This window comes from Berghia stephanieae, chromosome 15 (genome assembly GCF_034508935.2).
Source record: "Berghia stephanieae isolate SIO BIC M18660-M18661 chromosome 15, UCSD_Bste_1.3, whole genome shotgun sequence".
NCBI classification, from domain to species: Eukaryota; Metazoa; Mollusca; class Gastropoda; order Nudibranchia; family Aeolidiidae; genus Berghia; species Berghia stephanieae.
Window position 1 is genome coordinate 808,454 of NC_088374.1, and position 27,500 is coordinate 835,953.

The following is a 27,500-nucleotide window of genomic DNA, read 5'->3' on the forward strand; positions in this document are numbered from 1 at the left end:
TTAATAAATTCCAAATTTTCTCTTTATTCGGGTTTCAACAAATTGGGGTAATTCCACACCCATCATGACAAGCATACAAAAATGAGAATGAATCAATCAGGAACAATAATTGACGTCTGAAATGAACACAACTACAATCTTTGTAGACTATGACATGAGACCAATAGAAATGAACACAACAACAATCTTTGTAGACTGTGACATGAGACCAATAGAAATGAACACAACAACTACAATCATTGTAGACTATGACATGAGACCAATAGAAATGAACACAACAACTACAATCTTTGTAGACTGTGACATGAGACCAATAGAAATGAACACACCAACTACAATCTTTGTAGACTGTGACATGAGACCAATAGAAATGAACACAACTACAATCTTTGTAGACTATGACATGAGACCAATAGAAATGAACACAACTACAATCTTTGTAGACTGTGACATGAGACCAATAGAAATGAACACAACAACTACAATCTTTGTAGACTGTGACATGAGACCAATAGAAATGAACACAACTACAATCTTTGTAGACTGTGACATGAGACCAATAGAAATGAACACACCAACTACAATCTTTGTAGACTATGACATGAGACCAATAGAAATGAACACAACTACAATCTTTGTAGACTATGACATGAGACCAATAGAAATGAACACAACAACTACAATCTTTGTAGACTATGACATGAGACCAATAGAAATGAACACAACAACTACAATCTTTGTAGACTGTGACATGAGACCAATAGAAATGAACACAACAACTACAATCTTTGTAGACTATGACATGAGACCAATAGAAATGAACACAACTACAATCTTTGTAGACTGTGACATGAGACCAATAGAAATGAACACAACTACAATCTTTGTAGACTGTGACATGAGACCAATAGAAATGAACACAACTACAATCTTTGTAGACTATGACATGAGACCAATAGAAATGAACACAACTACAATCTTTGTAGACTATGACATGAGACCAATAGAAATGAACACAACTACAATCTTTGTAGACTGTGACATGAGACCAATAGAAATGAACACAACAACTACAATCTTTGTAGAATATGACATGAGACCAATAGAAATGAACACAACTACAATCTTTGTAGACTGTGACATGAGACCAATAGAAATGAACACAACAACAACAATCTTTGTAGACTATGACATGAGACCAATAGAAATGAAGACAACAACTACAATCTTTGTAGACTATGACATGAGACCAATAGAAATGAACACAACTACAATCTTTGTAGACTGTGATATGAGACCAATAGAAATGAACACAACTACAATCTTTGTAGACTATGACATGAGACCAATAGAATGAACACAACAACTACAATCTTTGTAGACTGTGACATGAGACCAATAGAAATGAACACAACAACTACCATCTTTGTAGACTATGACATGAGACCAATAGAAATGAACACAACTACAATCTTTGTAGACTGTGACATGAGACCAATAGAAATGAACACAACTACAATCTTTGTAGACTATGACATGAGACCAATAGAAATGAACACAACAACTACAATCTTTGTAGACTATGACATGAGACCAATAGAAATGAACACAACAACTACAATCTTTGTAGACTGTGACATGAGACCAATAGAAATGAACACAACAACTACAATCTTTGTAGACTGTGACATGAGACCAATAGAAATGAACACAACAACTACAATCTTTGTAGACTATGACATGAGACCAATAGAAATGAACACAACAACTACAATCTTTGTAGACTATGACATGAGACCAATAGAAATGAACACAACAACTACAATCTTTGTAGACTGTGACATGAGACCAATAGAAATGAACACACCAACTACAATCTTTGTAGACTATGACATGAGACCAATAGAAATGAACACAACAACTACAATCTTTGTAGACTATGACATGAGACCAATAGAAATGAACACAACAACTACAATCTTTGTAGACTGTGACATGAGACCAATAGAAATGAACACAACAACTACAATCTTTGTAGACTATGACATGAGACCAATAGAAATGAACACAACTACAATCTTTGTAGACTATGACATGAGACCAATAGAAATGAACACAACTACAATCTTTGTAGACTATGACATGAGACCAATAGAAATGAAACACAACTACAATCTTTGTAGACTGTGACATGAGACCAATAGAAATGAACACAACAACAATCTTTGTAGACTATGACATGAGACCAATAGAAATGAACACAACAACTACAATCTTTGTAGACTGTGACATGAGACCAATAGAAATGAACACAACAACTACAATCTTTGTAGACTGTGACATGAGACCAATAGAAATGAACACAACAACTACAATCTGTGTAGACTATGACATGAGACCAATAGAAATGAACACAACAACTACAATCTTTGTAGACTGTGACATGAGACCAATAGAAATGAACACAACAACTACAATCTTTGTAGACTGTGACATGAGACCAATAGAAATGAACACAACTACAATCTTTGTAGACTATGACATGAGACCAATAGAAATGAACACAACAACTACAATCTTTGTAGACTGTGACTTGAGACCAATAGAAATGAACACAACAACTACAATCTTTGTAGACTATGACATGAGACCAATAGAAATGAACACAACAACTACAATCTTTGTAGACTGTGACATGAGACCAAAAGGCCTGGGTGGGGGTCCCGATAGCTCAGTTGGTAGAACACTTGATTCACAATCATAGGGAAGGAGATCGATCCCGGGTACAGTCTCGCGATTTGAGTAAGCAGTAAATATCTTCTTCCGTTCTGCTGAATCACGAACTGTTCCCCAGTTTAGGTTGTATCATTTGGCAGCACATTTGCAACCCATCCCTCCAGATGTAACGAAATCGACTTGTCACCATATCTGCATGGTCATATTTTACAAGGGGTCCCTTGTCAACAACACGTAGGATGGGACATGACGCCTATTAGGCGATATTACAATTTTTCGGACAAAGACAACGCTGTTAACGACCATGTATTCATTTTACACCTGAGTACGTTGAGAGAATGTGAGTAAAGAGACTTTTCCAATGACTCAACTATGCGCCGAGCGCGAGGCTCGGACCCAGGACCTTTCGTTCCGAAAGCGAGTGTCATACCGCTAGACCACATAGCCGCATAGTCACTACGTCAGCACAAGACTTTTTTTGATATACGATGAACTCCTTCACACTTTGTGGTGCGTAACATGTTTTCATTTTTTACAGTGTGGAATACATCATTTTATCGGCCGTTTTCAAAATAACGCCAAATTCGAGTCCTCCAATTTTTAAAAAGTCAAGTATTTCCAACATACTCATCATTTTGTGTATGCTTTCTGTGATATGTATGCGACATAAAATTGTAATAACAGGGCTTAATGAGTTTTCATTGGTCACTTATTCAAGTATTTGTGAATTACAATCTACATGTGACTCATTCCTGTTACGCTTAAAAAATTATGTCACATTACATAAGTTAACACATTTTTGGACAATTATTGAAATAAAACATAGAAAAACAATAAACACAGAACATTGATACTAATTCTGACAACAAAATGACATTTATTGTTTTACAAAAGGCATTCAGAAATCAGTTTTTGAAAACAAAGGATATTATTTGAGCAATCATCATCTCCAAAAATTTATAGGAAAATGACAAAAATAAAAATTGTTTACCAGAGTCCAGGTATATAAGTGTTAAACCACCACAAATATATGTTCCTTTCAAGTATTTATATTTAGCATGAAAAACATGAATAAGTCATTCTTAACAGGAATGAGTGGACGTAACAGGAATGAGTAATTACAACATATTTATTCGAAAGGATTATATATTCAATACGCTTAGTGATTGAAACTCAGAAGAGGAACAAACTGGTTAGGGCGCCTATACGATGATTTGGGGCTTATGTTGGTAGAGACCCGCAAAAGAGCACCAACATTGTTTGTTAACTTCAGGATACTCTTTCGTTGCAGTTCTGAATGTTTGGATAAACAGACAAAAGAGGCATTTTTAAAACAATGGAAAGAGCGAGAAGCTACCACATACCCTTGTATGATTTTGGTTTACTTAATGACATAACGTCCAGTTTGAACAACTCTTCCAGGGTATATTTATCATTTCTGTGAACATCGGGAATATAAAGGTCCAAGTTTGTGACAAAAATTCAACAACTGTCTGGATGTTGTCATTGAGTGAAGCAAGGTTTGAATCTGACAAATAATGGTCCTTGTGTAAAGCCAGCTCTTGTATCAATCTTACTCGTATTTCGTCTGTTTGTGTGTTTCTGCCAAATGGATACACTGCAGCACTGGCAGGCAGGCAATCCCCATCGGCCCTCAGCTTGACAGGAAATAACTGTTTCCCATCACACAGAGATCTAGGTATATTATTTGAAATTAAATGTGTGCACCTATTGTCAATACCAATGCGAGTTTTGATTACACTTCTGCTGGCCCCAACTATTTCACAAACACGTAATGCTTGATTTTCACATTCATCAACCACTTCATCAAATGATTTCCATTCATTCAATCTTTGATAAAACCATTGTAATCGATTTCAGTCGGCATCGCCTTAATGTCTATGTCATCTTGGTCATGTTCATCACTTGATTCACTGTTTAAGTCAACCGGTGCAACTTCAGGCATGACTCCATCATTACCTTTGAAAACCTGTTGCTTTAAAGCACTTTGTAGAAATGAATGAAATTTAATTGTGGTGACCAACAACATTATTGAACATTCTTGACTCCTTTTCTCCAAAGCGCTGAAGCAAGCATGTTAATGTTTTCACATTTTTTACAGGCACATGTTTCTCTGTCCCTTTTTCTTGGAGTAACAACCCAAAATGGCTTAAGTCGGTAGAATGAAGAAAATGACACGTATGGGTTGCAAGAGATGTATCGTTTGTACAAATGTGACATTGTATCACATACTCGTATTAGTCTTCTTTGTTTCTTGACTTATTTCTTGTTTTTGTATTTCTCTTTCCTGGAGCTAATTTAGAAGTGTCACCTTTCAGGAAAAAAATCTCTTACTATTTGCTTGACAAGATCTGGAAATTTTGGAGGCATTTGCCGTCGTTTCCGAATTTTTCAAAGAGTTTATATTTTTTGAGAGTCATACCAGCTGCCAGATGTTTCACGGATGTGTACATGTGCCTTCTGTTCCTCAAATGTTTGATGTCTTATAGGAGTGCAAAATGATTTTGTAATGTTCTTTTCACTGTTTTTGTTTTTTCTGCTATCTTTCAAAAGTTTTTCTAGTTTTTGATCGGGGTGTCAACGAAAGTTTTTCTTAATTTTTAATGACCTGTCCAAGCGCTTTTTGTACTTTTCGGATTTCTTTTTCGATTGAGAAAGAGAGGACAGCCTTTTCACTTCTTCAAGACTTTGGTTTTCAACATTTAGGTTTCATTGGCTGTTTTAGTAGCTTGATATCTTTGACGAGAGACATACTGGAGTGGAGATTTTGAGTGTGAGGATGGAGTGTAACTCAGGTCAAGATTTTGCTGTTTCCGGTTTGTAGTGTATGTGTGATAATCTTTTATCCAATTCTTTCTCTGTTTGCGTTGTTCTCTTGGTGTCTTATCTTTTATGGACTTTTTTCTATTCGATTTGTCGCTCTGGTATTTGTCTTGTTCTTTTTTTAAGATTAACAGCAAGTCGAATAGGAACTCCATCTCGTCTGTGACGGTAAAGTTGTTGCTCTCGGCTGACATCATGGCTTTTTTGGCCTTTGTGATAATAAAACAAAATGAAACAATCGTTACAATAAAGCTATGACCCTTGAAAATGAACAATAATATCAAGTTACATTTCGCCACCCTCATTCCTATTACAAAACAAGGTGTAACATGAATAAAGTCAAGAAACAAAGAAGACTATTATGTGATACAATGTCACATTTGTACAAGCGATACCGGGACGTTAAAATCATAGTAATCATCTAAAATGTATCTGAGCCTAATTAATATGTAAACAATAAAAATTGTTTTTAATGGTAACGTTGTAACAATGAATGTTACCACTTCAATGGGCATAGGCCTGTAACACTTCAGTGGTTTACAAAACACTTTACCAAACACATCCTTATGAAACAAAAGAATATGCTATGAATCGATAAACCATGTGGAGGCGCCGTGGCCGAGTGGTTACCGAAAGGGACTCCCGACTGGGAGATAACAGGTTCGAAAACCTCCACAACCATAGAGTGGTTTCCTTAATCAAGGAAATTCATTCCAGTTGCTTCACTTTGCTTCACCCAGGTGTATATTATGGTACCAGTGCTGTTGGGGAATGTAATTTGCTATAGACCAACCTCGTATTCATAAGTTAAATGTCTGTTTCATGCTACAGCAACAGGGATAGGCTCCGATTCTATGGACCATTATGCTCCAAAGGACTTAGTGACAATAAAACATGTGTTTCATTTTATGAAAGTTCACATTCCTCATTCCTGTTACTCATTCCTTTTATGTTTTCCTCATTCCTGTTACAAAACAAGGTGTAATGGAATGAGTGTAACAGGGATGAGTTTATCTCGCTTCGATTCATGCTATCCCTAAAATATGATTTACTCCAACATTAAAGTATGACTATTATTTAGAGCCTTAAAAAAGCTATAAACTGATACTTTTTATTTTTAATACAAGTTCTTATTTAAATAACAAGCCCTGGTAACAGAATGAGGGTCATGGTCTAATGTTGAACATTACTCACCATTCTTGAAGCGGTGTTGAACTGGAAATCACACTGAATGAAAAAACCATGTGTTTGTAGTTTCGGCCGTGATGGAAAAGGTATCTACGGCGATAAAGCATTGTTAGTTGCACTTCTATTGTTAAGAGGATTTTAATTGGTTAATGTTCACTGCCGTTACAGAAATGAGTAGCCCCCTTGGGGACAGACTTTATTAATATATAATAAAACTTTTAAAAGTCTGATTGTTACAAACTTTTATGAGGATGTTCGAAGATGGCAATTTGCATCAGGTGAATTCATAGGTGTATACAACAAGAGACTCCATTTTGTTAAAAATTCGACTTAAAGCCATCATGCAAAAAAAAAAAGGACAGGGTATTTTCCTCTACCCCAGTCAATACAAAACGTCATATCTATCCTGAATCTCTCTCGATTTTCGTTTTTTATGTTTCATACAAGTTAGTAATGTGTAGTGAGACTGTGTAAGCAAGTATTTGCTAACAATATATGCATCAAATATTTCAAAGATCCAATTATCGTCACAGGACAGGAATTTGGCAGTTTTTTTAAAAAGGCCGTTATATCAGCTGTTTACGTTCACCCATACAACTTTGGAAGACATCCACGTCAAAGTTATCTATCAGCCTTTTCCTGTCACGTCGTTCTACACTGATGATCTCTTTGTCGTATTTCGATAACGATCTTCTCATGGTTGACTGCGACATCCCAAAACCATTGTCGTCCCATTTAATAACTTACCCATAGACACAAAAGACATCTTTTCGCAGCTTCAAGATGGTGGAACGATAGAGATTCCTTACCGTATCGTGTTGTTTAAGAGCCAAATATGTTTTTAAAACCTTTAAAAGCCCTGTGAAACGTTTTTGCGTCAAATTTATATTAACAGTGTTTGATAATTTGACAATATTGAGTATACAATCAAAATTTCAAATGATTTAAAGCGTGAGATTTCCTATTAGTCTTTGGTAATTGCGACATGATGTGGACACTATGCCATAAATAATAAATTCAAAATTTAATACAAACTAAATAAGTTGTATGTTTATAACACTTAAAGCGAATTATTATTATTTGGAAAGAAGTATGACGTGAATTCATAATCACTACGTCAGCACAAGATTTTTGGATATACAATGAGTTCATTCATACTTTGTGGTGCGTAACTTGTTTTCATTTTATACGGTGTAAAATACATAATTTTATATCAGCTGTTTTAATGCATCTTTTACAAGTCTTCAAGAAGACAACTTTTTTAATATGGCATTGAAACGGTCCAAAATCGAGATTCAGTTCGGACAAATTCAGTCAGAGGTTGACACAAATTTTTACAACGTTTGATAGAGGGACAGCTGAGAAAAACTAGAAAAACAAGCGCCATTAATAACAAAAATCAGACTATAGTTTGATATGGTTGAGGGAGCCTGGCTTGAATTACATTGCATGATCTACAGGTTTTTGGCTTTCCACTTATTTTGTATACTCGATTTGGTTTATCTATCTATATATATATATATATATATATATATATATATATATATATATATATATATAGAGAGAGAGAGAGAGAGAGAGAGAGGGAGAGAGAGATAGAATGATTGAGAGATAGCCAGATAGCTAAATGGCTAGCTATATATATATATATATATATATATATATATATATATATTATATATATATATATAAATACATATATATATATATATATATATATATATATATAGAGAGGAGAGAGAGAGAGAGAGAGAGAGGGAGACACAGAGAGAGAGAGAGACAGAGAGACAGAAAGAGAGAGCGAGAGAGATAGATAGATAGAGAGAGATAGAGAGAGAGCGAGAGAGATAGAGAGAGAGATTTTGTCTGTGTGTGTGTGCGAGAGAGAGAGAGGGAGAGATAGATAGAGAGAGAGACAGAGAGACAGAGAGAAAGACAGAGAGAGAGAGCGAGAGAGATAGAGAGAGATAATGTTTCTGTGTGTGAGAGAGAGAGGGAGAGAGAGAGAGCGAGAGAGAGATAGAGAGAGAGAAATAGATAAAGAGAGAGACACAGATAGATAGATAGATAGAGAGAGAGAGAAATAGATAAAGAGAGAGACACAGAGATAGATAGATAGATAGATAGATAGATAGATAGAGAGAGAGAAATATATAAAGAGAGAGAGAGAGAGACACAGAGATAGATAGATATATAGATAGATAGATAGAGAGAGAGAGAGAGAGAGAGAGGGAGAGGGAGAGAAATAGATTGATTGATAAATAGAATGATTCAGAGATAGCCAGATAGCTAAATAGCTATATATATATATATATATATTATATATATATATATATATATATATATATATATATATATATGTATATATATATATGTTTGTATATATATATATACATATATATATATATATATATATATATATATATAGAGAGAGAGAGAGAGAGAGAGAGAGAGAGACAGAGAGACAGAAAGAGAGAGCGAGAGAGATAGATAGATAGAGAGAGAGACAGAGAGAGAGAGAGAGACAGAGAGAGAGAGAGAGACAGAGAGAGAGAGAGAATGTGTCTGTGTGTGAGAGGGAGAGAGAGCGAGAGAGAGATAGGGAGAGAAATAGATAACGAGAGAGACACACAGAGAGAGATAGATAGATAGATAGATAGATAGAGAGAGAGAAATAGATAAAGAGAGAGAGACAGAGAGAGATAGATAGATAGATAGATAGAGAGAGACAGAGAGAGAGAAATAGATAAAGAGAGAGAGACACAGAGAGAGATAGATAGATAGATAGATAGAGAGAGACAGAGAGAGAGAGAAATAGATAAAGAGAGAGAGAGAGAGAGAGAGAGAGAGAGAGAGAGAGAGAGAGAGAGAGAGAGAGAGAGAGAGAGAGAGAGAGAGAGAGACGATGTCTGGTTGAAATGAACATTGTAAAGTTCTGAAAAAAAAAAAAAAGGACGAGGAAGTAGACATTTGAGTTGCTCCAGTTTTATGTTTGAAAATATCAAATAGAGAAATGAACGAGCAGACACATGTGTGAGATAATGGTCTGATGAATAGGATGTATCAATCAGTTCCGACGTGCACTTATTTGCAGGTGAGATTACCGAATTCACTAAGGGCTCTTTGGTGTTAGGGAAAATCTAAAAACAACAAAAAAAAAGACGTAAAATGTTGTCCATTACACCAAAGTTTAAACTAACTGGGCCCATCATTGCGTTCGAATGGCAGACCTGAATATATGTAGACATCGTTCAGTAGCATGCATATCACGAAAGGCTATGTGGTCTAGTGGTATGCCGCTCGATTTTAGACCGGAAGGTCCTGGGTTCCAACCTCGCCCGGCGCATAGTTGAGTCCTTGGAGAAGACTCTTTATTCACATTCCCTCACCGTACTCTGGTGTAAATTGAGTACCTAGCCGTTAACAGCTTTGTCTCTGTCCGAAAAAAAAATTGTAATATCGACTAACAGGCGTTATGACTCGTCCTACATGTTAAATGTTGCTGTTGACCAGGGACCCCTTTGTAAATAAAGCGCTTTGAGCACGTTTAGTGGATATTGCTCTATATAAAAGCTCTTTTTTGTTCTGTAAATATACAAGAAAAAAAAAAAAAAACATCCCAACAAGTCAGACTCGGGCTTCATTGAAATTTGTACCAATTCTATGCCAATACCCTTCACACGGGTAAACGGAGACGTGCTCTTTTTTTCAGGTCTGGTAACCAAATTCCGTATGGGCCGATTGTTGTAATGGCCAATCTCAAACAAAGAAAGAAAAATGAGGCAACGTGTTGTCCATTACAACAATTGATTGTTAAACTAACTAGGCCCATAAGTCAGTTGGATGTCAGACCTGCATATATGTACACTTTGATAAAGGGTCAATGACGAGATAATAACTGTTGAATGGGTGTAATTTTGTATGAAGACAAATTTAGAATGGCCAGGCATTCGTTAGGTGTAATTATATCGTATAGGCAATTTGACCACCGAGTAATAGGCTTCAACAGTCGTGACGTCACTTCCCTCCTTGTGACGCGGCGTAACTAGCAACTGGTTCTAAACTATCGGAACAATGGCGGACGCCCTTCTGAAATACTTCTCCGACGAGCATAAAAGTGTATCCAGAGGAAACAAACATTATAAATCTGATCATATTTTAACTTTTATACATTCTGATCACATGACATGTGAAAAAGTTCTAGCCAGCGTGAAGATTAAAAAGTACCGATTTTCTCTGTTTAGAAATAAGCTACTGGTTGCTGGGCGACGTGACATCGGACTATTAAATCAAATTTAGAATTCCCAGGCCATGGCAAGGTTTAATTATATCGTAGGAGCAATTTGAACCCTGGGTCATTGAGATCCTTAAATAAGGATTTAAAATGTAACCCTTCGTCTCAAAACGGTATTAACTCGGGATGGGCCAGATGCTAAAAAGTCAAATTATAGTCAAACTGGTCAAAAATATGAAACGTTGGTATTTAGCACAGTAAAATGTGATATTCCTTCTCCTCTATAAAGCAAACAAACTCAACTTAAGTCTGATATTTCTGGCTACAAATTCAATTTTCAGCATCTTAATCATCCCCACTTAATACCGTTTTGAGGCGAGGGGTCACAAATGAACAAACATAAACCTGAATGGTGTCAGGTAAAAATCTGAACACAAAGGTGTATGAACGGTGCCAGACAAAACAAGAAATTAACAAATACAATAATCAAACCCCAATCTACCTCGAATGGATTTTCATTTATGTAGGTGTAAGTACGAGGAAAGGAGTCTCGATAGCTCAATGGATAGAGCACTCGTTCGTGTCACACGCACACTGGACCATGATAGCTCAATGGATAGAGCACTCGTTCGTGTCACACGCACACTGGACCATGATAGCTCAATGGATAGAGCACTCGTTCGTGTCACACGCACACTGGACCATGATAGCTCAATGGATAGAGCACTCGTTCGTGTCACACGCACACTGGACCATGATAGCTCAATGGATAGAGCACTCGTTCGTGTCACACGCACACTGGACCATGATAGCTCAATGGATAGAGCACTCGTTCGTGTCACACGCACACTGGACCATGATAGCTCAATGGATAGAGCACTCGTTCGTGTCACACGCACACTGGACCATGATAGCTCAATGGATAGAGCACTCGTTCGTGTCACACGCACACTGGACCATGATAGCTCAATGGATAGAGCACTCGTTCGTGTCACACGCACACTGGACCATGATAGCTCAATGGATAGAGCACTCGTTCGTGTCACACGCACACTGGACCATGATAGCTCAATGGATAGAGCACTCGTTCGTGTCACACGCACACTGGACCATGATAGCTCAATGGATAGAGCACTCGTTCGTGTCACACGCACACTGGACCATGATAAATCAATGGATAGAGCACTCGTTCGTGTCACACGCACACTGGACCATGATAGCTCAATGGATAGAGCACTCGTTCGTGTCACACGCACACTGGACCATGATAGCTCAATGGATAGAGCACTCGTTCGTGTCACACGCACACTGGACCATGATAGCTCAATGGATAGAGCACTCGTTCGTGTCACACGCACACTGGACCATGATAGCTCAATGGATAGAGCACTCGTTCGTGTCACACGCACACTGGACCATGATAGCTCAATGGATAGAGCACTCGTTCGTGTCACACGCACATTGGACCATGATAGCTCAATGGATAGAGCACTCGTTCGTGTCACACGCACACTGGACCATGATAGCTCAATGGATAGAGCACTCGTTCGTGTCACACGCACACTGGACCATGATAGCTCAATGGATAGAGCACTCGTTCGTGTCACACGCACACTGGACCATGATAGCTCAATGGATAGAGCACTCGTTCGTGTCACGTGATCGATCGCGGGTCCTGTCGAGATTTTATTTTATTTTTATTTTTATTTTTTTTTTATTTTCTGAACCACGCTGTCCACCCAGCAGTGATTGGGTAGCTGGGTCTACTAGATCTGGAGGACAGTACTTTTTCGATGGATTCGCGTCCTATTCAAAGGGTAGCAAGTAATTGCTATTGCCTCGTTTCATGCTATAGAAACCGGGATAAACTCCAGGCCCCATGGGCCCAATGAAGAACTTTCCTGTTGACATAAGACATCTTGTTTGATGACTTATCTATATATTCCTTCGTTGAACGCCTAGGAGACGGTATCTTATGTTGTCGTGGCCGAAGGGCAGAATCTTTACTAATATATCTAAGGCCATATATATTATAATGTTTTTTAAAGAATAAAACCCTCCATGTTGCCATTCCAGTCAATATCAAACATGGACGACATATCTCTATGGCCTGCTATGGTGGTCAAACCTATGCCACAAGTCTCGGATTTGAAGGCCATGGGTTTGAGCTCCGGCCTCAGCTGCGCATAGTTGAGTCCTTGGAAAAGGCTCTTTACTCCGAGTACTCAGGTGTAAAATGAGTACCTGGTCGTTAACAGCCTTGTCTCTGACGCCCAACTTGCGTCACGTCGCATCCTACATGTTAAGTGTTGCCGTTGGCCTTGGACCTCTTGTAAATCACCTTGATCCCGTTTATCGGATATTGCACTGTGCATGTTAATAATAAAAGCTATTTTCTAAAACCTGAAAGCGTTCTTTCTACATTGTGAAAAGTTGGAGAAGAATTTGAATAGAATGAATTATACCATGACTATGAAATTTGACACGTAGCCCATGAATTATGTGTATTCATAATTGACAACATTGATAAACACGGAATGGAATTTTAATTACTAATGATCTTGTTTATCCATGTATACAAATTAAACTAGGCATTCCAAGGTTCATACAGACTTTAGGATTCTAAACAATACGATACGATTAATGACACTTGGCAACACACACACACACACACACACACACACACACACACAAACCCACTGATGCATAATATCACATGACAGTACATCAACACACTTATACATGTAATAACATGGCATACCTTGTGAAAAGATACACACGAAAATCACACACGCTAACAAAACACAATTTACTAAATAGAATTTTAAAAAGACATTCAACGAATTATGATAATAATAATAATAATAATAATAATAATAATAATAATAATAATAATAATAATAATAATAATAATAATAATAATAATAATAATAATAATAATAATAATAATAATAATAATAATAAATAATAATAATAATAATAATAATATATAATAATAATAATAATAATAATAATAATAATAATAATAATAATAATAATAATAATAATAATAATAATATAATAATAATAATAATAATAATAATAATATAATAATAATAATAATAATAATAAAAGAAGAAGAAGAAGAAGAAGAAGAAGAAGAAGAAGAAGAAGAAGAAGAAGAAGAAGAAGAAGAAGAAGAAGAAGAAGAAGAAGAAGAAGAAGAAGAAGAAAGAAGAAGAAGAAGAAGATAAGAATGATAATAATAATAATATAATAATAATAATAATAATAATAATAATAATAATAATAATAATAATAATAATAATAATAATAATAATATAATAATAATAGTAATACAAATACCGCACAACGGCACAACCCACACACAGACACACATACACACATACACATACACCCATACACACACATACACACATACACCCACATACACACAGACACACACATACACATACACACATACACTCATACACACATACACATACACTCATACAGCCGCATACACATACACGCACATAAACACACACATACACACATACACATATACACACATATACACACATATACATACACACACAAAAACACATACACACATACACATACACACACATACACACATACATACATACACACATGCACATACACACAGACACGCATACACATACACACATACACATACACACATACACATACACATAGACAAACGCACCAAAACGCCAGAATGCATACAGAGATGAAACATTGGTAGTTAACATGCATTATTGTATAAACATCGTATTCGAACATTTAACAATATTGGAAAATGAAGAAATATTTCACGTCATGAGAATTCAGGTCAAACACATGTCTGTATATTAGGGGCTTATAGTCATATGGTACGCACTCGCCTTCGGATCGGAATGTCCTGAGTTCGAGCCTCGTTCGGCACATAGTTGAGTCCTTGGAAAAGACTCGTTACCCACATTCTCTTACCGTAGTTAGTTTTAATAATATGAGTACCTGGCAGTTACCAGCTTTTGTCCCTGTCGGAAAAGAAAATGTATTATCACCTAATAGGCACCATGTCTCGTTCTTTAAGGTACATGTTGCTGTTGGCCAGGTACCCATTTCGAAGCGCGTTGAGCGCGTTGGTGGATATTGCGCTATATAAAAGCTCAATTTTTATCTCTTATAAAATTCAACGTTCGTGAACTCATCACACCAAAAAGTCATGCGGTAAAAATTCATCAAATTTATAATTATTTTTTATATTTTTTAGTTTTTAGAAAAATCTTCTTAAGCTGTGGTATGTTTGTTTGTTTGTATTTGTTTTAGTTTAATTTTCTATTATTTTTATCTTGAGATTGAGCTTGTGTTTACTAGGCTATGAGTCTTATCATTGATATTAAAAATGTGTAACCTTTTTTTAAGTAAGGAAGACTTTTTAAACATTTAAATATGATAACAAAATATGAGAGGAAACAAAATTGTTTATGTTGTCAACGACAAAACTTACTGGCTCAAATCTCAATGAAAATGCAAACCCATTCTTCCGGCGGACAGGATATACATATTTTATTTATACGGTCACCTGGTGTCAGAGTGATGGCATCGTATTTTCTAGTCTAAACAAATGCTGGTCGTCAATAATAGAGCCTTTCTCTTTTACGTCCCGTAATCCTAAGAATCTGCCTATAGATAGTTCGAAGGCGACGTCACTCAGGTCTTTGTTATTGTTTTTTGCCATCCGCGAACTTCTCACTGAACTGTTTTAACCCGACTATAAACGTTCATGGATACAGACAGTTTTGTGTGTTGTCCTTTATACTTCTGGAGTGCAATGTTATGAGCTTCTTAGCCAAGCGCATACTATCTATAGATCCTGCTACAAAATTAGTTATTCCACCTCATGATTCAATATCAAACCAATTCATAATTAGTACTTCAAAAGGCTTTTTACATACACACTTACAAGGAGTTTTGAACCTGAAAAATAGAAGGTGTGATCATATTTAGCTCCAATCTTTGTCTTTTCCTTTCAGTGTATCCTGCATCTAGCAGGGTTGCCATAATGAATGCCACATCTCTGTGCATCTCGGTTCATAGCATCATCTTCCTCTAGGCCCAGTTCTTTCATATCGTCCTTTACCTTATGCAACCGTCTAGCCTCTTTTTTCCACATTCCCGCTAATTAATTGTATACCCTTTTTTTTCCTTCCCACGTTCTACCTCTCTGGCCTCTTGAGAGTCACCATACACGTAGTGATTTCTACTGGAGACCATCAGGGAAAAGGCACGGCTGAAGCAAATCGTAATGAAATCGTAATGTGTATGGCCAAATATCTGGGCCACAAGCGGAGGGACGACAAAAACCTTCAACGGCCAAATATTCATGGGCGGGGTAGTCAGGACTGGCCTCAGTAAGTAAAATCCAATGGTTGTGAAGGAAATGACAGGCCCTGTCACTGCCGCAGGGTGTTTTCAGCTTTGATTTTTATAAATTTGCCGACAGAAAAGAAAATATGTTGTAAAAATTGCGATTTGATCCTATTTTATTTGAGGGTGAAAATCATTGACATTGCACTTTGGTAAAAATCGGTAAAAAATTAGGACTTTGGTGATGAAAAATGACTTTGAAGACATTATTGTAAACTTTTAAAAATATTATGAATGATTTATAACTCCCTTATTTGTGGGTCGATTTTGTCATTCGAGCTATCAATTTTATTGGAAAAAAGGGATAGGAACTTTAGAGTTATTTTTTTCTGATACGAAATTATTACTTTGTAATTTTAGCACCAAGAAAAATAGTCGGTAAATAATTTTGTTACAACTCTTTGATAGACCGCCAGGGTCCGTTTGTGTAGAATTGTGAATCAAGCATCTCAAAGTCTTTGACCAGTCACAGGCTATCTATCCAGCTGGCCGAAACAAAGACGCTTCTCACCGTCGATGTATTACGCTATTGTTATGCAAGGAATATAACACCTATTGGATTAGGCCTAAAAGCTAAAATCTAAAAGTAAAAAATATAATTCTGAGGAATTTGAAAGTCACATTTCTGAAATCAGCTTGAAAAAAGAAGTACATTGGACTTTGTTTCATAAAAATCGGTTGAAAACCAACTGTTTTACGAATAAATTTGATTTTAAAAATTGCTTTTGTTTATTTTACCTTTTTTTAGCAACTTTTTTTATTTATCGGCCGATTTTCTTGATTTTTATATCATTCTTTATATCTCAAAGAGACGAATCAGTGATATACTTTGTTTGTTTCAAATGTAACTAGAACATAATTTGGCTTTTTTACCTATCGACCATGCCTGGATAATTTATTCAACAACGTGGCGATGTGACGCAACTATTCCATGGCCGTCTTCCACTGAATCGACGATGATTCAATTCATTGTTGACGGCTGTTGACACGTGAGCTGCCAGAACGACCAATCGTTGAAGGGTCAAGATGCTCAGTAGCCAATCGTTCTTCGGTCAAAAAACAAGAACTCACGAGAACAAAAGTTTGAAATTTGGTGATGGATGGACCTATGAAATCGTTTTCTGGGCGGAGTTTAGCCATGAGTGACCGTAGGAAACGAAAATGAGAATGCAGACATCAAAGGGTAGGCTTTTATCATCAAAGGATGTCTACATAATTGACATGGCCATATAGGGAACTCATTATCTACTCCCCCAAAATGAATCTGAACACGAGAGGGTTAATATTTTCGAGGCAATTGGGTATTGGGGGCGGGCAGAATAAATAGGTGGACATTTTTTTCTTCGAATTTTCGATTTTTTGACGTCAGATTCGTAATCAGCGTCAAATGTACAGTAGGTTTGATACCAAAATATATGTGATTATTCTAAATTTTTGAAATTAGAATTAAATTTTAATTAATAGTGAGGCTGTGTGGTCGACAATACCGTAATGAAGTATGCCTCTCGCTTTCGGATCGGAAGGTGAAGGTTACGAGACCCGCTCTGAGCATGTAATATGGCCGAACATTCGTAAACTACCTGTCACTGACTCAAAATTAATATAAAAACACTACTTTAAATATAATAACACAGCATTTATATTGCAATATCCACTAGACGTGCTCAAATCGTTTTACAAGGGGTCCCAAGCTAAAAGCAACATGACACAAAACATTAAAGACGAGACATGATGCATGTCAGGCGATATTACAATTTTTAAATTCCGAGAGAGACACGAACGTCAATGTACACATTTTACACCTGAGCACGATGGGGGAATGTGGTAATAAGCCTTTTTCAAGATCTCAACTCTGCGCCGCTCAGAGCGAATCTCGAACCCTGGACCTTACGATCCGAAAGCGAGAGTCATACCACTAGGCGCCATCACAGACCAGGGAAGGGCACTGTTCTGTCGACCACGTAGCCTCACTATGAATTAAATCTCTTTTCTAAATTCATTTTTTTGGAGTAAACACAAAGAACTTGGTATCAAATAATAATAATAATAATAATAATAATAATAATAATAATAATAATAATAATAATAATAATAATAATAATAATAATAATAATAAATAATAATAATAATAATAATAATAATAATAAATAATAATTATAATAAATGTACATTTATATAGCGCTTATCCCGAAGTTTCGAAGCGCTTCACATTGACCATCAGTAAAAAACATTACACACTGCAGATTCGGACAAACGAACAAAAGCTCACACGCATCCAATTACACACACACTCTCTCTCACACACACATACACACACACACATCCACACAAACACACACTGTACACAAATATATTACTCACACACACAAACACATACGTATATATATATATTATATATATATATATATATATATACGTACACACACACACGCACACACACACAATTAACTAAATGTATACACGAGTGCACACTACCACATACATACATACATACACACACATACATACATACATACATACATACATACATACATACATACATACATACATACATACATACATACATACATGCATACATACCATACATACATACATACATACATACATACATACATACATACATACATACACACAAAAATACACACACACATACGCACACACTTTGTAATAATTCCTGGCATAATCTAATTAAAATACTTCAACGTATTGTAAATTTGACGCTGATCACGAATCTGAAGTAAAAACATCAAACATCCGAAAAAAATCTACACCTTTGTATAATGCCTCACCCCAATACCCAATCGTCTCGAACAATATTAAGTGTTAGGCGGGACCGGCCCTCCGATGGTGGCCCAGATATTTGGCCATACACATTGCGATTTTATTATGATTTGCTTCAGCCGTGCCTGTTCCAAGATGGTCTCCAGTAGAAATCACTACGTGTATGGGGCCTCTGACATGTCTAATGGTAATGTCAAATATGATTTAATAGTCTGATGTCGTGTTCATCCGGCGACCAGCAGCTTGGTTGTAAACAAAGAAAATTGGTCCTTTTTTGTTCTTCATGCTGGCTAGAACTTTTTTATATGCCATGTGATCAGAATGTATAAAAAGTCAAAACATGGTCGGATTTATTATGAGTTTCTCCTCTGGATACACTTTTATGCTCGTCGGAGAAGAATTTTATAAAGGCCTCCACTATTGTCCCAATTGTTTAGTAGCAGTTAGTCAGTTACTATACGTCATTACGAGGGAAGTGATGTCACGACCCTTGAATTCTATTACCACTTCCAGTGCTCAAATTGAAAGGCCGAGTTATGATAAATAGACACTCCTGCTTTAGATGCACACATGGCCGAAATAAAAACATCCTCGAGAAAAAAAAGCTTCAGTCGCTGGTACGCCATAAAAAGTAGGTCAGCCGTCTCTACGGAATATCCCATGGTGCCTCCAAGTATAAAGGGAGGTAATTTTGTATACGGATATTCTTCCCACGATGTATAATATTTGTTCTTTTTTCTCACCGGTCCCCAATCCTTTGCCACCTGTCCTAAAATAAAATGTGGATTTTTAGTGGAGTCTGCGGAATAGTCCTTCATAGCCCGAGACATTTCCGGTAAATTAGCGCGGAGATCGTCATCCATTCTGAGTACAAAAATAGATTTGGTGCAGTGGGAAACGCTCCACCTTAGGATTAGAGAAGCCTTTATTGTCATATTACGAAAACTCTCGATAAAATCGCATTGAATAATGTCCTGGTGAGTCTGCGATTCCTGGTCAATTTGTTTTTGAACATTGTGAAAATCCTTGGACCCCTGAGGCACATTTCCAAGAAAGAATAAAAGTCTCACTCGATTGGTCAGATTTCTGGCAAACTGCCCAGTTTGGTGCTGGCGTACTTTCTGTCTATTTTTGAAATTGGTCGGGAATGATGGGACGGCCAGAATGTATTGGATACCGTTCTCGACACAGGCTTTTGGTTGGTTATGAATGAACGGATATGTGTGAGGATTAATAATTGGTCGAGTGAGTAACTCCCAAATCGGATCTGCTCTGCTCTTGACGCCATCATTTGGTTTGAATCCGGTAATATTATTTATAATGGCTTCCCAGATATCAAATTTATAAGGATCAGTCTCATTACCGCCATTGCGTTGGACACTGTTTTGTAACGGATCATCCACTTCGAGGTTTTCAGTAATGTTGTATCTTTGGTCATTGTAGAGACACCTCCAAACGTCTCGAATGAAATTGGTTCCAAACATTGATTGGTCTGCCCGATGATTTGTAAACAGAATTTCGCGTTGGAGGTCGTCCAGTGCATTCTGCTCATCCCCGATGACTTTTAGGATTTCCGTGCAAAAGGCATCATGGCTGTTGTCTCTGAAGACCAGAGAAGAATATGACGATGACACGAGCACCAAGACATTGATGGCGAAGGAGATGATTAGTAAGATGGATAGAATGGCTTTTCCTTTGTATCTTGGTAGGATGGGAATCAACTGTCGCCGGGTCATGCTGGTAAGAGAAACAAAGGTATACGAATTAAAAAAAAAATAATTGTATACGTTTAGGTAAAGAACCTCCCCGGCATTTTTTACGTCTTCCACTGAATCGACGATGATTCAATTCATTGTTGACGGCTGTTGACACGTGAGCTGCCAGAACGACCAATCGTTGAAGGGTCAAGATGCTCAGTAGCCAATCGTTCTTCGGTCAAAAAACTTAAGAACTCACGAGAACAAAAGTTTGAAATTTGGTGATGGATGGACCTATGAAATCGTTTCTGGGCGGAGTTTAGCCATGAGTGACCGTAGGAAACGAAAATGAGAATGCAGACATCAAAGGGTAGGCTTTTATCATCAAAGGATGTCTACATAATTGACATGGCCATATAGGGAACTCATTATCTACTCCCCCAAAATGAATCTGAACACGAGAGGGTTAATATTTTCGAGGCAATTGGGTATTGGGGGCGGGCAGAATAAATAGGTGGACATTTTTTTCTTCGAATTTTCGATTTTTTGACGTCAGATTCGTAATCAGCGTCAAATGTACAGTAGGTTTGATACCAAAATATATGTGATTATTCTAAATTTTTGAAATTAGAATTAAATTTTAATTAATAGTGAGGCTGTGTGGTCGACAATACCGTAATGAAGTATGCCTCTCGCTTTCGGATCGGAAGGTGAAGGTTACGAGACCCGCTCTGAGCATGTAATATGGCCGAACATTCGTAAACTACCTGTCACTGACTCAAAATTAATATAAAAACACTACTTTAAATATAATAACACAGCATTTATATTGCAATATCCACTAGACGTGCTCAAATCGTTTTACAAGGGGTCCCAAGCTAAAAGCAACATGACACAAAACATTAAAGACGAGACATGATGCATGTCAGGCGATATTACAATTTTTAAATTCCGAGAGAGACACGAACGTCAATGTACACATTTTACACCTGAGCACGATGGGGGAATGTGGTAATAAGCCTTTTTCAAGATCTCAACTCTGCGCCGCTCAGAGCGAATCTCGAACCCTGGACCTTACGATCCGAAAGCGAGAGTCATACCACTAGGCGCCATCACAGACCAGGGAAGGGCACTGTTCTGTCGACCACGTAGCCTCACTATGAATTAAATCTCTTTTCTAAATTCATTTTTTTTGGAGTAAACACAAAGAACTTGGTATCAAATAATAATAATAATAATAATAATAATAATAATAATAATAATAATAATAATAATAATAATAATATAAATAATAATATAATAATAATAATAATAATAATAATAATAATAATAATTATAATAAATGTACATTTATATAGCGCTTATCCCGAAGTTTCGAAGCGCTTCACATTGACCATCAGTAAAAAACATTACACACTGCAGATTCGGACAAACGAACAAAAGCTCACACGCATCCAATTACACACACACTCTCTCTCACACACACATACACACACACACATCCACACAAACACACACTGTACACAAATATATTACTCACACACACAAACACATACGTATATATATATATATATATATATATAATATATATAACTAACACACACACACACGCACACACACACAATTAACTAAATGTATACACGAGTGCACACTACCACATACATACATACATACACACACATACATACATACATACATACATACATACATACATACATACATACATACATACATACATACATACATACATACATACATACATACATACATACATACATACATACATACATACATACATACATACATACACACAAAAATACACACACACATACGCACACACTTTGTAATAATTCCTGGCATAATCTAATTAAAATACTTCAACGTATTGTAAATTTGACGCTGATCACGAATCTGAAGTAAAAACATCAAACATCCGAAAAAAATCTACACCTTTGTATAATGCCTCACCCCAATACCCAATCGTCTCGAACAATATTAAGTGTTAGGCGGGACCGGCCCTCCGATGGTGGCCCAGATATTTGGCCATACACATTGCGATTTTATTATGATTTGCTTCAGCCGTGCCTGTTCCAAGATGGTCTCCAGTAGAAATCACTACGTGTATGGGGCCTCTGACATGTCTAATGGTAATGTCAAATATGATTTAATAGTCTGATGTCGTGTTCATCCGGCGACCAGCAGCTTGGTTGTAAACAAAGAAAATTGGTCCTTTTTTGTTCTTCATGCTGGCTAGAACTTTTTTATATGCCATGTGATCAGAATGTATAAAAAGTCAAAACATGGTCGGATTTATTATGAGTTTCTCCTCTGGATACACTTTTATGCTCGTCGGAGAAGAATTTTATAAAGGCCTCCACTATTGTCCCAATTGTTTAGTAGCAGTTAGTCAGTTACTATACGTCATTACGAGGGAAGTGATGTCACGACCCTTGAATTCTATTACCACTTCCAGTGCTCAAATTGAAAGGCCGAGTTATGATAAATAGACACTCCTGCTTTAGATGCACACATGGCCGAAATAAAAACATCCTCGAGAAAAAAAAGCTTCAGTCGCTGGTACGCCATAAAAAGTAGGTCAGCCGTCTCTACGGAATATCCCATGGTGCCTCCAAGTATAAAGGGAGGTAATTTTGTATACGGATATTCTTCCCACGATGTATAATATTTGTTCTTTTTTCTCACCGGTCCCCAATCCTTTGCCACCTGTCCTAAAATAAAATGTGGATTTTTAGTGGAGTCTGCGGAATAGTCCTTCATAGCCCGAGACATTTCCGGTAAATTAGCGCGGAGATCGTCATCCATTCTGAGTACAAAAATAGATTTGGTGCAGTGGGAAACGCTCCACCTTAGGATTAGAGAAGCCTTTATTGTCATATTACGAAAACTCTCGATAAAATCGCATTGAATAATGTCCTGGTGAGTCTGCGATTCCTGGTCAATTTGTTTTTGAACATTGTGAAAATCCTTGGACCCCTGAGGCACATTTCCAAGAAAGAATAAAAGTCTCACTCGATTGGTCAGATTTCTGGCAAACTGCCCAGTTTGGTGCTGGCGTACTTTCTGTCTATTTTTGAAATTGGCCGGGAATGATGGGACGGCCAGAATGTATTGGATACCGTTCTCGACACAGGCTTTTGGTTGGTTATGAATGAACGGATATGTGTGAGGATTAATAATTGGTCGAGTGAGTAACTCCCAAATCGGATCTGCTCTGCTCTTGACGTCATCATTTGGTTTGAATCCGGTAATATTATTTATAATGGCTTCCCAGATATCAAATTTATAAGGATCAGTCTCATTACCGCCATTGCGTTGGACACTGTTTTGTAACGGATCATCCACTTCGAGGTTTTCAGTAATGTTGTATCTTTGGTCATTGTAGAGACACATCCAAACGTCTCGAATGAAATTGGTTCCAAACATTGATTGGTCTGCCCGATGATTTGTAAACAGAATTTCGCGTTGGAGGTCGTCCAGCGCATTCTGCTCATTCCCGATGACTTTAAGGATTTCCGTGCAAAAGGCATCATGGCTGTTGTCTCTGAAGACCAGAGAAGAATATGACGATGACACGAGCACCAAGACATTGATGGCGAAGGAGATGATTAGTAAGATGGATAGAATGGCTTTTCCTTTGTATCTTGGTAGGATGGGAATCAACTGTCGCCGGGTCATGCTGGTAAGAGAAACAAAAGTATACGAATTAAAAAAAAAATAATTTATACGTTTAGGTAAAGAACTCACAGCATCTTTTAGCCAGATTAACAAATCAACACATGTAAAAAAAAAATCAACAACCCCCCCCCCAAAAAAAAAAAAAAAAAAAAAACAAAAAAAAAACTGACAACTTAGTGTAACCTTTAATGTTTATAGTTTTATTGTTTTATTTTTGAGATCCAATCGTAAAAAAGGCTGTCAAAGATTAGTCAAGGAGCTATATGACGTCATATTCGTTCTTTATATATATATATATTATTATTAATATATATATATTTATATATAATATATATATATATATATATTATTTAAATATTTACCACAATGTTTGGGCAGTCTACATCAATGTTCAGCTTAATTTGCCATCTTCAGGACTCTGAAGAGTCCTGAAGATGGCAAATTAAGCCTGAAACATTGATGTAGACTGCCAACATTGTGGTAAATATTTTAAATAATAATTCGCTCCATTACTACATGTCGAGCACTTTTCGTACCATATTTGTATCAAACACGATTCAATATATATATATATACATATATATATATGTGGCAGGTACTCTCATTTTACATCTGAATTTGCTAGTCTTAACTCACTCTACCCAAACACCGACTATATCCGTAGTTTACCCGGGTCAGTTTTACCCCATGCCTATCCTATTTATTACATTTTTGTGAGACTAATTATAGGCGTACTAGAACTATCAAAGCTAATGTTTTTAGTATTTGTATTTTAATGGTAGTTGAATAAATCTATATACCTACATTCTCATTTTTAATACAATTATTTATCCAATTTTGAAAAGTAGCAAAAGTCTCTAGGATTGAGTGAGTTAAGCCTAAGCGGACCAAGTGTCTACCAAATCAAATCGGATTTCATGAACGTTTTCTTCTTCTTCTTTTTCTTCTTCGTATTGTGGAAACCTCCAATATTGTCGAGGATCACTCCACAGTTTGTAGGGTTTTACATTTTAAACTTGCTAAAACTCTGCACATAATAATAATTTAAAATTTAAAAAAAAAAACAAACAAACAAAAAAAACCACATAGATTAAAAAGTCACGTTGTGAACCCTAGCAATCGCGTGAAGGCATGTTGGCAACCGTTTTCAGCCACTTCCGCAGGGAGGCTATTCCATAGTCGGGCAGTGGAAGGGAAAAACGAATACATGTGGGCGTCTGCTTTTGATGTTGGGATGGTTACTCTTGTTGTGTGTCCCCTCGTATTCCTTGTGTCGATAGCTTTGATGTCGTTTGGAAGTTTAAGGCACGAATTTTTGTAGTAGATCTTGTGGAACAATTTAAGTTTATCTATCTTTCTTCTCTTTACCAGAGGTTCAAGGCCAATTCCTTGTGATATTTCAGACGCACTTGAGAAAGGATCGAATGTGTTTGTGATGCGTCTTGCTGTTTTTCTTTGGATGTTTTCTAAGCTGTCGATGTTTTTCTTTGTATATGGGTCCCAAATTGAGCTGCCATACACCAAAATTGGTCTAACAATAGTTTTAAAAGCAAGGGTTTGAGTTGTGATAGGGCATCTTTTTTAAATTGCGGGTGATGTAAGCGCTTATTTGATTTGCCTTTGAAGCCAGGTGACATATGTGGTCATTCCATTTGAGGTTTTTAGCAAACTCAATGCCAAGGTATTTTGCTGTCTTTACATGTTCCAGGTTTTGACCATGAAGTTGGTATTCAAATGTTATAGGTGTTTTCTTATTTGTGATGGTTAGAACATTGCACTTTGATACGTTAAATTCCATTTGATTTATTGTTTCCCATTCTTGTAATTTAGCTAGATCGTCATTTAGTGTTTTGCAGTCGTCTGTTGTTCTTATCTGATTATATAATGCTGTGTCGTCAGCAAAGAGGCGTACTTTTGACCTTATACCTCGTGGAAGATCATTTATGTACACTAAAAATAAGACGGGCCCAAGGACTGAGCCCTGAGGTACGTCCGATGTCACCATCCCGATAGTGGAAGTCTCGCCATCGACAAGAACTTGTTAAGTGCGATTGTCCAGAAACCTTGCAATCCATTGAAAGGTTTTGTTCCTGATACCAACGTCATACAATTTCTGGATTAACCGATGGTGAGGGACCTTGTCGAAGGCCTTGGCAAAGGCCAGTAGTACTAGATCAATTTGACCACCTTTATCAATAGTAGCTGACAGATCATGTGTTAATGATAGAAGTTGAGTTTGACATGAGTGGTGCTTCCTAAATCCATGCTGTTCATCACAAAAAATACTGTTAGTTTCGAGATATTCAGTTATTGAGGATCTCACTATATGCTCCAAGAGTTTGCAGCAAATGCAAGTTAATGAAATTGGACTGTAGTATTGAGCCCTGCTTCTATCACCTTTCTTGTAGATGGGTTGGACAAGAGGATGCTTCCAAACAATTGGTATGTCTCCCGTTTCAAGAGATAGTTTGAACAAATGTGTGATGGCAGGTGCAAATTCATTACTCAATATCTTTAAGAGACGGGATGGTATTTTGTCTGGGCCACTTGCTTTCTTTGGATCTAGAGTGGCGAGGAATTTGGAAACGCCCTCTACTGTCACATTGATTTCGGCCATAGTGTTGGAATCGTTTTCTTTGCCTTGTAGTTGTTGAGTGGTAATTTTGGTATGAGCTTTTGAAGCAAAAACAAAGCAGAATTGATTGGTTATTAAGTATGTCTGCTTTTTCCTTTGCATCAGAGTATAATACACGATCATGCTCAAGGGGCGCTTTACCAACCGAATCGCATCTCCTACTTTTTATAAATTCCAGAGCTTTTTGTTTGAGTCTTCTCTAACAAGTTCCTTAACATGATTATGATAGGCCTTTCTACTCTCTTTTTGTGTTTCTTTTTTTCAGTCGGGCGTA

The 27,500-nt window shown here is 36.8% G+C and overlaps 3 protein-coding genes across 12 annotated transcripts in view; 1 reads left to right on the top strand and 2 right to left on the bottom strand.

Annotated features, from left to right (window-relative positions):
* LOC144960237 (uncharacterized) overlaps window positions 1–27,500 on the top strand; it is a 262,835-nt gene that overhangs the window by 174,217 nt on the left and 61,118 nt on the right. The gene's annotated exons all lie outside the window — the stretch shown is intronic.
* Window positions 18,570–20,943, bottom strand: LOC144960334 (beta-1,3-galactosyltransferase 1-like). Its single transcript, XM_078893408.1, has one exon. The coding sequence runs from the start codon at window positions 20,932–20,934 to the stop codon at window positions 19,699–19,701; it is 1,236 nt and encodes a 411-aa protein (XP_078749534.1). The 5' UTR covers window positions 20,935–20,943; the 3' UTR covers window positions 18,570–19,698.
* Window positions 22,487–27,500, bottom strand: part of LOC144960570 (beta-1,3-galactosyltransferase 1-like) — a 28,910-nt gene continuing 23,896 nt past the window's right edge. For both annotated transcript variants that reach the window (XM_078893782.1, XM_078893783.1), the window contains exon 2: window positions 22,487–24,592. In XM_078893782.1, the coding sequence (XP_078749908.1) occupies window positions 23,356–24,592 (1,237 nt within the window). In that variant the 3' untranslated portion in view covers window positions 22,487–23,355. The remainder of the gene's footprint in view (window positions 24,593–27,500) is intronic.

Coding starts and splice junctions, on each gene's coding strand:
- LOC144960334 (XM_078893408.1), bottom strand. CDS start 20,934: ATGACCCGGCGACAGTTGATTCCCATCCTACCAAGATACAAAGGAAAA.